Raw genomic sequence first — 12,463 nt, forward strand, 5'->3', positions numbered from 1 at the left:
CATAGATATCCCTAAGATCCGACAGGTGTAAGTGTCTTACACCGTCAGATCTTAGGCTGCAATTCCAGGCCGGCCGCTAGGTGGCGTTTCGTTTTTTTTACGCAGCGAATATGCAAATGAGGATTTACGCCGATTCAGAAACGAACGACCGCCCGGCGAATTTTTTTAACGTCGTTTGCGTTCGGCTTTTTCCGGCGTATAGTTACCCCTGCTATGTGAGGGGTATCCTATGTTAAGTATGGCCGTCGTTCCCGCGACGAGTTTTGAAATTTTACGTTGTTTGTGTAAGCCGATTTAGAAAAGAGCAGGACGTAAGTTACGCTCACGTCGAAACCAATGACGTCCTTGCGACGTCATTTGGAGCAATGCACGCTGGGAAATTTAGCGGACGGCGCATGCGCAGTTCGTTCGGCGCGGGGACGCGCCTGATTTAAATGTTACACACCCCCTAGCCGCAGAATTTGAATTCCGCCGGGGGATTTACGATCCGCCGGTGCAACTTTAGAGGCAAGTGCTTTCTGAATAAAGCACTTGCCTCAAAAACTTGCGCCGGCGGATCGTAAATCAGATAGGTTACGCGGATCTAAAGATCCGCTTACCTATTCTGAATCTAGCCCATAGCGTCTACAAAATAGGGGATAGTTTTATAGCATTTTTATTTGAATTTTTTTACTAGTAATGGCGGTGATCTGCGATTTTTATCGTGACTACGACATTATGGCGGACACATCGGACACATTTTTGGGATCATTATCATTTATACAGCGATCAGCGCTATAAAAATGCACCGATTTACTGTGTAAATGACACTGGCTGGGAAGGGGTTAACCACTAGGGGGCGAGAAAGGGTCCTCCTCTACTCGTGTCTGTCAGACGCGAGTTTAGTGTGTCCTAGGGAGTGATTCTAACTGTTAGCGGGGCTGGGCTACCTGTGACACGACACTGATCACTGCTCCCGATGACAGGGAGCAGACGATCAGTGTCCTGTCACTAGGCAGAACAGGGAGATGCCTTTTTTACACAGGCATCCCCCGTTCTGCAGCTTCGTGACACGATTGCGGGACACCGACGGTCATCGAGTCCGCGGGCACGGTCACGGAGCTCGCGGCAAGGGCGCGCGCCTACACGGCGCAACATTTTATATATCCAATGCCACAAGAATTTTTCTGTACTCCAATTTGCACCTTTGGCCTAAATTTGCAACAACGGCTTACATTTTTGCCAATTCAACAGAAAATTTGCAGGCAAGTGCATAGCAAGAGCAACACTAAAAAACTGTTACTCACCAAAGCATTACCCCTGACTTGAGTAAATAATAGAAGAGCTGTTTGGTGTTCATAATTTGGATGTAACAGAAAGACTCTTTTTTTTTCTTTTTTCTTTAAATCTTTCATCATTGAAATCATTATCCACACACACACACAGAAATAATGATTTATATTCACAAACACATGACATAATGATTATATTTTAGAGCTGTTTACAGAGATTCATCCACTACAGGGCCCATGGACTCTGGGGAAGGAGCATCTAGGGAACACTTGTCTCCAAACATGCAAAGCACAAACATTGGTATGTGATCTTCACAATTATTATTTTTATTATACAAGATTTATTTACTGCCAAAGTACAGTGGAACCGCGGTTAACGAGCGTTTCGCAATAGGAGCGCTGTACTTAGAAAAATCCTGGCTCGGTTTGCGATTGCTGTTTCACAAAACGAGCAGGATTCAGGGCAAAGCGGTGTGCAGTACCGCGTTTGGCCTGAGGTGTGGATGGCGCCGGAAACCGAACGGGCACTCGGAAAAGCACGGAAAGGCTCAGCTGATCTCGCAAACCTTGGAAAGGCTTGGGAACGGAGTCTTACCGAGGTCAGCCGAGGAGTCCTCGGGCCTTTCTGGCCGTTTCCGAGGCTCTCCGGTGCCTGCTAGAGATCTATTAATTTCTCCATAAGTTTGGCCTTGTTGTACTTTTATCTTTTACCACTAGGTGGCCGGGTACTTGGTGGTACTAGACACAAGAAGGGCAGCCCAAGGTCCCCCCCCACCTCTGGCCGCATGTGGTATTGCATGCCATTGAAGCCAATGTGAAACAAATTATTTTCGTTTCCATTGACTTCAATGGGGAAACTCTCTTTGATATGCGAGTACTTTGGATTCCGAGCATTCTCCTGAAATGGATTATGCTCGTAATCCGAGGTTCTACTCTAAATGGAGACAGTAGAGTTGCAATATAATTCAATACAATCTGATAGGAAGGTCAAGTGATACAGATGAAGGGGGATGAGATGAGACAATTGAGGAAGTAAAAGTTCAGGTGTTAGGTAGAGGCAGTAGACTTCCAGGAAGTCATCTCTTCATGGAAGTCTACTGCCTCTACCTAACACCTGAACTTTTACTTCCTCAATTGTTCAGGGATCTCTTAACCACTTAAGGACCGGACCAATATGCTGCTAAATGACCCAAGGGGTTTTTACAATTCGGCACTGCGTCGCTTTGACAGACAATTGCGCGGTCGTGCGACATGGCTCCCAAACATAATTGGCGTCCTTTTTTCCCCACAAATAGAGCTTTCTTTTGGTGGTATTTGATCACTCTAATGCCGCGTACACACGGTCGTTTTATGCGATGTAAAAAAACGACGTTTTTAAAAACGTCAATTTAATTGATCGTGTGTGGGAGAAAACGTCGTTTTATGTCTTCTGAAAAACGAAAAAAAAAAATTGAAGCATGCTTCAATTTTATGTGTCGTTTTTCAAAACGTCGTTTTTTACTTCACAGAAATTGACCGTGTGTAGCAAAAAACGACGTTTCAAACAACGTTTTTGAACCCGCGCATGCCCAGAAGCTAGTTATGAAGCGAGCTTCAATGGAAAAAACGTGGTGAACGTAACCTCGCTTTGCTAGAACATTGTGAAAAAACGATGGTGTGTAGGCAACGTCGTTTTTGAAAATTGAAGTTTCAAAAACGTCGTTTTTTACTTCACAGAAAACGTCGTTTTTTTACATCGCATAAAACGACCGTGTGTACGCGGCATAAGGCCCCATACACACGGGAGGATTTATCCGCGGATACGGTCCAGCGGACCGTTTCCGCGGATAAATCCTCTCGAGGATTTCAGCAGATTTTAATGCGATGGAGTGTACTCACCATCGCATTGAAATCCGCGCCGAAATCCTCTGGCGATGACGTGTCGCGCTGTCGCCGCAATTATGACGCGGCGACGTGCGCGACGCTGTCATATAAGGAATTCCACGCATGCGTTGAATCATTACGACGCATGCGGGGGATCCCTTCGGACGGATGGATTCGGTGAGTCTGTACAGACCAGCGGATCCATCCGTTGGGATGGACTCCAGCAGATGGATATGTTGTGCATGTCAGCAAATATTCGATCTGCTGGAATCCATCCCAGGGGATAAATATCCGCGGAAAAAGATCCGCTGGCGTGTACACACCATAGGATCTATCCGCTGAAACCCATTTGCTGGGATTTATCTGCGGATGGATTCTATGGTGTGTACGGGGCCTAAGGATCGCGGCGATACCTCACATGTGTGGTTTGATCACTGTTTACATATGTGGTGCGTAAAGGGAGGGATGGGGCGTTTTACATTTTTTTTTTGTTCTTATTTATTTAACTTTTCTACTTTTACACTCTCCCTTTATTTATTTATTTAGTTTTTTTGATCACTTGTATTACTATTACAAGGAATGTAAACATCCCTTATAATAGAAATAAGCATGACAGGTCCTCTTTATTGAGAGATCTGGGGTTAAAAAGACCTCAAATCTCTCATTTGTCTTTAATAGCAAAATAAATAAAAAACTTTCTTATTTTTTTTACATTTTGACTTTAACCACTTCCCATCCAGGCCAATTCTGGCACTTCGCTTCTACATGTAAAAATCATAATTTTTTGGCTAGAAAATTACATAGAACCCCAAACATTATATATGTTTTTTTTCAGCAGAGACCCTAAAGAATACAATGGCGGTCGTTGCAACTTTTTATCTCGCAAAGTATTTGCGCACCAATTTTTTGAACATTTTTTTAAAAAAAAAATGGTTTGTGCTTTAACAAAAAAACAATAAAGTTGTCCCAATTTGTTTGCATAATGTCAAAGATGATGTTACGCCGAGTAAATAGATACCTAACATGCCACCCTCCAAGCTTGTGGAATGGCACCAAACTTCGGTACTTAAAAATCAACTTAGGCGACGCTTTCAAATTTTTTTACTGGTTACATGTTTTGAGTTACAGAGGAGGTCTAGGGCTAGAATTATTGCTCTCGCTGTAACGTCCGCTGCGACACCTCACATGTGTGGTTTGAACACCGTTTTCATATGTGGGAGGGACTTATTTTTTTTCATTGTTAATTTTACTTTTATTTTTTTAGTTTGACACTTTTTTTTAAAAAATATATTTTTTTGATCACTTTTATTCCTATTACAAGAAATGTAAACATCCCTTGTAATATGAATAAGCATGACAGGTCCTCTTTACAGTGAGATATGGGGGTCAATAAGACCCCACATCTCACCTCTAGGCTGGAAAGTCTGAAAAAAAAAATCTTGGCTTCATAGCCGAGGCGGCACCATTTATTTGAACATCACGCCCGACCTCCGAATGATCATAGAGACTCCGGCAACCATCTGGTCCGTCGGAAATCTCTATGGTAGATCCATTCTCCTTCTCACCAATCGCAGCTGTGAGTCGGGAGAAGCACCGGAGTGTGGCAGGAGGGGGGGACGTCCCCTCTCGCCGCCCGTAAGAACGATCAAGCGGGTTGACCAGCCGCTATGATCATTCTTATGGTGCAGAGATTCGCCCGGTGAAAAAGAAGATATCGGAAGGATAGTCAAAGTCAAGGACGTCATATTACGTACCTTGGGCAGGAAGTGGTTAAATAAATAAAATTGTTTGTCCGGTCCTCCAAAGGGCATAGAGCTGAGAAGGGGGCCATCTTGCCCTCACTCGACTTCCTGCCCACAGCAGTTGGTTAAGCTCGGAAACAACCGGGAAGCGGCAGGAGGACACCTCTCCCACCGCCTCTAAAAGTGATCCCGCTGTAAATTCCAACCGCAGGACCACTTTTATCTGATGCCGAATCGCCCATAGATACAATACCGGGGTATTTAACGTCAAAGTAACAATCCACTTCGCTAATAACCGATCTGGCAGGTCCGTGCATTACATAGTTGTTGGCCGGTATACAATCAGACCGTAACGTGTACAGTCAGCTTAAAGGGGGTTTCCAGTGAGCGCGCTCTGCTCCCAGGCCTTGTCTGCACTCACCTGTGGGCTCTCTTGGTAAGGGGGTGGAGGCACACTCTGGGTGGCCATCATTGATAGAGCTGGTGCTGGGGACACATGTTGCATCATGGGATTGATTCACATCTAGAGCCCTGTTGAGGGGGAGAAAGGTGATTAAAAATAAGTCTGCGTCTTTCTTTTAATTCTTTTTTTTTTCCTTTTCTTTTTTTTTTTTAGATAAAACTATGTAACCAATACAAGTCATCAAAGGTCAACTCCAACCAAAAAAAATATTTCAGTTGTGGACATGCACAAATCCTTACATCTCATAGAAAGTGCAGATTTCTCTATGGTAGATCATATCGCTACCCCCTCCCATAAGGTCAAAAGATACACTATATTACCAAAAGTATTGGGACGCCTGCCTTTACACGCACATGAACTTTAATGGCATCCAAGTCTTAGTCCGTAGGGTTCAATATTTAGTTGGCCCCGCCCTTTTAATTACCTTTTATTATGTGCAAATCCATTGGCTGAGCTACCATGCTGTACTATTCATGTATGTACATCAATTTTAATAAAAAATCTATACTGTTACTATTTTTGTTACTCAGTGGCAAACTGTGACCACCTCATTTAAAGTCCCAAGGGCGACTCTTTTTCCGCATATGCATACAGGGATGGAGGTGCATCACCGGTGACTGCAGACCTTTTATCTTTATTTCTATTGGGTTGAGGTCGGTCAAGTTCCTCCACCCCAAACTCGCTCATCCATGTCTTAAATGGTATGAACCTTGTTTGTGCACTGGTGCAGAGTCATCTTGGAACAGGAAGGGGCCATCCTCAAACTCTTCCCACAAAGTTGGGAGCATGAAATTGTCCAAAATGTCTTGGTATGCTGACGCCTTAAGAGTTCCCTTCACTGCAACTAAGGGGCCAAGCCCAACCCCTGGAAAACAACCCCACACCATAATCCCCCCTCCACCAAATGATTTGGACCAGTGCACAAAGCAAGGTCCATAAATACATGGGTGAGCGAGTTTGGGGTGGAGGAACTTGACTGGCCTGCTCCTGGTAAAGGGACAATCGTCACCTGACATTCCCAACTGAGAGAACAAGGCAATCAGCTAGACCAGTTTAGGCAGAGTCCTGACCTCAACTCAATAGAACACCTTTCGGATGAATTAGAGTGCAGACTGAGAGCCAGGCCTTCTCGTTCACGTCAGTGCTCGACCTCACAAATGCTTTTCTGGAAGAATGGTCAAACTTTTCCATAGACACACTCCTAAACATTGTGGACAGCCTTCCCAGACGAGTTGAAGATGTTATAGCTGCAAAGGGTGGGCCAACTCAATATTGAACCCTACGGACTAAGACTGGGATGCAGGGCCGGCCTTTGGGGTGTGCGAGCTGTGCGGCCGCACAGGGCGCCATGGGCAACAGGGGCGCAGTGCGGCCATCCAGAGGCGTACTAGGGGGGTTTGGGGGCTTACCACACACTGGGGGGGGTGTCAGACTGGCACCAAGGGGGGGCTACTCTGAACGGGGGGACCTGCATTGAAGGGGTGGATACACTGAAGGGGGGTCTGCACTGAAGGGGGGTCTGTGTAACATGCAGGGGGTCCATAGCTGCAGGGTTCTGTGTAATGTAAAGGGATCCAGTGATGCAGGGTGCTGTGTAATGTAAAGGGGTCCAGAGTGCTGTGTAATGTAAAGGGGTCCAGTGATGCAGGGTGCTGTGTAATGTAAAGGGGTCCAGTGATGCAGGGTTCTGTGTAATGTAAAGGGTTCCATAGGTGCAGGGTGCTGTGTAATGTAAAGGGGTCCAGTGATGCAGGGTGCTGTGTAATGTAAAGGGGTCCTCTTTGTGTATGTTTAGGTGACCAGGGGGCGAGGGGTGAAGATGGGGGGGGGGTGCCACAGGATTAGCTTGCACAGGGCGCCTGAACACCTAAGGCCGGCCCTGCTGGGATGCTATTAAAGTTCATGTGCATCCCAACACTTTTGGTAATATAGGGTATTAGCTCACAATCGAATGGCCAATTTGTTGAGTCCACATTATGGAGAGTCCACCAGTTATACCCTCCATTGACTTTGTAGTGGCATTGCCAGCTTGGCCTCCATATTGGGAGTCCTGGTGAAGATACCATCCCACAAGAGTCCTTGAGAGATATCATAAACCAGCATGTAGTTAAACTTGCCAGCAACTAGTAATAGATTAAATACCAATTTTGGGTGGGGTTGACCTCCGTGATTCAGCAATAAGCCACTTTCTAATTGATGTGCACTGATATAATACTGTATTTGAAATTCTGTCTTTTGAGAATGATGCATCATGTGAGCCCAGAGCCACAAAACAGGGACAAGTTTGAAATGTAACAATGTTGATGTACCCCAAATCCACATACTTCCATCTAATGTCTACAAGCTGGAAAGCTTACTTGGTAATAAGACCAGACCTTATAGTTAAAGCAGAACTCCACGCAAACAACCTGTACATATACAGTTAGAATTCATACACGGTAGCTTTTATATATGTCAAAGGATTTGTACGTTGGTCATTCCTAACAACGGAAGGACACTAGGCAGCTTGTTGGCAGGCGCGGGTTGTCCTTGCTACATAGGTGTCGCTGTTGCCTCCACCTTGCAGGGAGAGTAGAGGACAGGAAAAATACCCATTCCTCATAGGCCTCCGTATGTGTCAGCGGGTTGACTGCTGGCCGATTGGATGCTGCCCCCCGGGTGACCTCTGTGGCCATCTTTAGAGTTGGAAGAGCTTACAAAAAATCACTTGCTCACTGCAGTTGGCGCGCATATTGTATTTGGCTAGGACAGGGACAAGAACCCTCTGTCAGGGAAAGTGTACCTAGCAGATGTAGCACCCTCTACCCTAGGTAGGTGCTAGAGGTGAGGATTTTTGTGTGGTAGCTGCCAGGCAGGTACATTTAGGCAGGCCTATGCTGCAGGCTAGGCCTGCTTGTTTTTGATCTGGGGGGCAGGGAGTGGTTAGTGTAGCAGTGGGCAGTGGCGGTTCGTCCATAGAGGGAGCTGGAGCGCCGCCCCCTCTGGCTCCGCACCGCCACTGACTGATAACATAGATTCATTGCATTGCATGAATCTATGTTATTGTCGCCTCTGCCGCTGGTCTATTCAGATGGCCGGACCTTGAGCGCCGGCCACCTGAATAACGGCAGCTGGTTGGCTGTACGGAAGTGCCTATCAGAGCCAGCGGCTCTGATAGGCTTTCCGAGTACAGTTCTCAGCAACCGGAAGCTTATCCAGGGAACGTACGGGGGTGCGTTCCTTGGATAAGACTGACAGGCGTCTCAGCCAATCGGGTTCACCGGTTCTGGCTATCGGTAACCTGATTGGCTGAAGCGTCATTGAGGGCGGGAGAAGACATAGAGGGACGTGGATTGCTGACTCCAGTAAAGGTAAGTGCCGGGCAGGGGGGGGGGGGATTTTACAGGGCACAGCGGCGACGAAGGGCACAGTGACATCAATGGGCACAGTGGGGACAATTGGCACAGCGGCATGAATGGGCACAGTGGCGATAATTTGGCACAGTGGGGACAATTAAAGGGCACAGTGACATCAATGGGCACAGTGGCGACAATTAAAGGGCACAGTGGTGACAATTGGCACAGTGGCGACAATTGATGGCACAGTGGCTGTGATTGATGGCACAGTGGCTGTGATTGATGGCATGGCACAGTGGCTGCATTTGATGGCATGGCACAGTGGTGACAATTGATGGCACAGTGGCTGCATTTGATGGGCATAGTGAGGCTGCAATTTTTTACTTTTTCGTTTGCGCCCCCCCAAAAATTTTGAGCACCAGCCGCCACTGGCAGTGGGTGTGACCACCTGTCCTTCAGTTCTTGGGCGCCTCCCCTGCTTCCAGGAAGAATGTTCTGGAAGAGGGGCAGGTTTGGGAGCTGGAGTGACAGGGAGCTCATGTGAGGAGCCCTGACCAATCCCCAACTGGAATTGGCAGGGGGCAGGCCTCCTACGTAAGATCAGGTCCAGCCAACTGGAAGGGAGTTGTCGGCTGGGAGACATGAAGAATGGAGTGTTAGATCGCAGCAGGAGGGCCATCCCCATCTGGTGAGCGCCTCAGCGGAGGAGCCTGGGAGCTGGGAGGGAGCCTCATTCTTACACAGTCATGAAAGAGGTGTCCTGGAACAGAGGGGCTGGAGAAGCGATCGGTAAGCACGTCCGGTTCAGTTCTTCCATGGACTCAGGGCAGGAGAAGGTCGGTGAGTGAGGCACAGTGGATATCAGGGGAGCTGGGTGCAAGGCCAGAGGAGAGACTGTGGGGTAATATGAAGATGATGGGCAGAAAGATTAATAGTTCACAGTAAAGTTTTGTGCAGGAGAAGAGTCCTAAGAGAAGATTGATGCAGGGGAAGTGACTGTGAATGTTAGAGTCCATTGGTTCTTCAAGGCCCAATTCATTCAACAATTCTTTAAATATGATGGCAAAGTGATATGTCCTATGGGCATCCCATATCCCCTTTCCCCAACCAAGTTATATCCCCCAAATAAACAAAAACAAAGTAAAATGACTGTTCATTGCCTCTGAGAGTCATATATGGAGGTCTGGCAGCAGGGTGATATGGTGGTTGATAGTAACTAGAAGCAACCATCCGCTACACATAGAAAAAAGGTTCCACAGAAGGAGGGACAGCATAGGGAGTGTTGTCAGAGCTCCTTGGGGAACTTCTCCGCTACTTCTGTTTACTGCATCTGCCTTCAATCTGGTGCCAGGTGCTGCCAGCCTCTGTTCATCGCCCTCGGCAAGTCCCACATACTGCTGCGAGTGTTGCTGCTTGTCTTATACTGTTGGAAAGACTCTGTTACTGTATCTTGAGCACTTGGATAATACAATTCCTAATTTTCAACCACTGTGTGTACTGTGCCTTCCCCCTGGGTGCCTTCTGCTTGGGCCTATCCCCACGAATAGCCTACAAGCTTCCTTGAGTAGTCACCTGTGACCTAGCCACCAAGCAGGGCGCTAGGTGGCAATAGTCCCCTTTGTCCTAGCAATGCAGGACACTAGGTGGCCCCCTTGAGAAGACACCAGCATCCTAGCAATGGAAGACACTAGGAGGCTTACTTGAGGGGGCACTAGGTGGGTTTCTTAAGAAGTCACCAGCATCCTAGCAGTGGAGTACACTAGGTGGCTTACTAGACAGGGCGCTAGGTGGGTTCCTTGAGAAGTCACCAGCATCCTAGCAGTGGAGGACACAAGGTGACTTACTAGACGAGGCGCTAGGTGGGTTCCTTGAGAAGTCACCAGCATCCTAGCAATGGAAGACACTAGGTGGCTTACTAGACGGGGCACTAGGTGGGTTCCTTGAGAAGTCACTAGCATCCTAGTAGTGGAAGACACTAGGAGGCTTACTAGACGGGGCGCTAGGTGGGTTCCTTGAGAAGTCACCAGCATCCTAGCAGTGGAGGACACTAAGTGGCTTACCAGACGGAGCACTAGATGGGTTCCTTGAGAAGTCACCAGCATCCTAGCAATGGAAGACACTAGGTGGCTTACTAGACAGGGCGCTAGGTGGGTTCCTTGAGAAGTCACCAGCATCCTAGCAATGGAAGACACTAGGTGGCTTACTAGACGGGGCACTAGGTGGGTTCCTTGAGAAGTCACCAGCATTCTAGCAATAGAAGACACTAGGAGGCTTACTAGACGGGGCGCTAGGTGGGTTTCCTGAGAAGTCACCAGCATCCTAGCAGTGGAGGACACTAAGTGGCTTACCAGACGGAGCACTAGATGGGTTCCTTGAGAAGTCACCAGCATCTTAGCAGTGGAGGACACTAAGTGGCTTACCAGATGGAGCACTAGGTGGGTTTCTTGAGAAGTCACTAGCATCCTAGCAGTGGAGGACACTAGGTGGCTTACTAAACGAGGCGCTAGGTGGGTTCCTTGAGAAGTCACCAGCATCCTAGCAGTGGAGGACACTAGGTGGCTTACTAGACAGGGCGCTAGGTGGGTTCCTTGCGAAGTCACCAGCATCCTAGTAATGGAAGACACTAGGTGGCTTACTAGACGGGGCACTAGGTGGGTTCCTTGAGAAGTCACCAGCATCCTAGCAATGGAAGACACTAGGTGGCTTACTAGACGGGGCGATAGGTGGGTTCCTTGAGAAGTCACCAGCATCCTAGCAGTGGAGAACACTAGGTGGCTTACTAGACGGGGCACTTAGTAGGTTTTTTGAGAAGTCACCAGCATCCTAGCAGTGGAGGACACTAGGTGGCTTACTTGAGGGGGCACTAGGTGGGTTCCTTGAGAAGTCACCAGCATCCTAGCAGTGGAGGAAACTAGTTGGCTTACTAGACGGAGCACTAGGTGGGTTCCTTGAGAAGTCACCAGCATCCTAGCAATGGAAGACACTAGGTGGCTTACTAGACGGGGCACTAGGTGGGTTCCTTGAGTAGCGACTTGTGACCTAGCAACGGGAGGATGCTAAGCAGCTTCTCACTCAGCCCAAGACTATTTTTTATAAATTGAATGGAGCCATAATTTACGGCTAATCTGCTGATATCTGGTCATTTATGGTCTGTCCTAAAGATTTGACATGCGTAAAGTGTATGTTTTTCTTCCACTGCCCCCTGCATTCTGCTGAATGGAGCTTCAGAGAAGACTCCTTCCTCTCCTGCACAAACATATTTTGGAAAGAGTCAATGTTTGCAAGTTTAAAACAGTCAGGCCTTCTCAGTCAGGGTTCCTTAAAAATCTCTAGGGTTCCTCCAGAGGTTGCTAGGGGTTCCCACTGATCACCATTGTAAGGAACATTCTTCCCACTGATCACCAATGTAAGGGACATTCTTCCCACTGATCACCAATGTAAGGAACATTCTTCTCACTGATCACCAATGTAAGGACCGTTCTTCCCACTGATCACCAATGTAAGGGACATTCTTCCCACTGATCACCAATGTAAGGGACATTCTTCTCACTGATCACCAATGTAAGGGACATTCTTCCCACTGATCACCAATGTAAGGGACATTCTTCTCACTGATCACCAATGTAAGGGACATTCTTCCCAATTACCACCAATGTGAGGAGAATTCTTCCCACTTCCTATTGACTAAAGAATTAAGAGCTACAGTTATAGTAAATATTAGTAGGAGTTCCTTTAAGATCAACACGTTATTTTAAGGGTTCCTCTATGTTAGGTGGGCTGTCCTACATT

The 12,463-nt window shown here is 47.3% G+C and overlaps 1 protein-coding gene across 3 annotated transcripts in view; it reads right to left on the reverse strand.

The window, feature by feature from the left end:
- PKNOX2 (PBX/knotted 1 homeobox 2) overlaps nucleotides 1-12,463 on the reverse strand; it is a 524,525-nt gene that overhangs the window by 126,058 nt on the left and 386,004 nt on the right. For 2 of the 3 annotated variants that reach the window (XM_040326439.1, XM_040326437.1), the window contains exon 5: nucleotides 5,298-5,407. The exons of the other annotated variant lie outside the window; for it this stretch is intronic. In XM_040326439.1, the coding sequence (XP_040182373.1) occupies nucleotides 5,298-5,384 (87 nt within the window). In that variant the 5' untranslated portion in view covers nucleotides 5,385-5,407. The remainder of the gene's footprint in view (nucleotides 1-5,297; nucleotides 5,408-12,463) is intronic. 3 annotated transcript variants of the gene reach the window in all.

Source organism: Rana temporaria, chromosome 10, assembly GCF_905171775.1.
Source record: "Rana temporaria chromosome 10, aRanTem1.1, whole genome shotgun sequence".
NCBI lineage: Eukaryota > Metazoa > Chordata > Amphibia > Anura > Ranidae > Rana > Rana temporaria.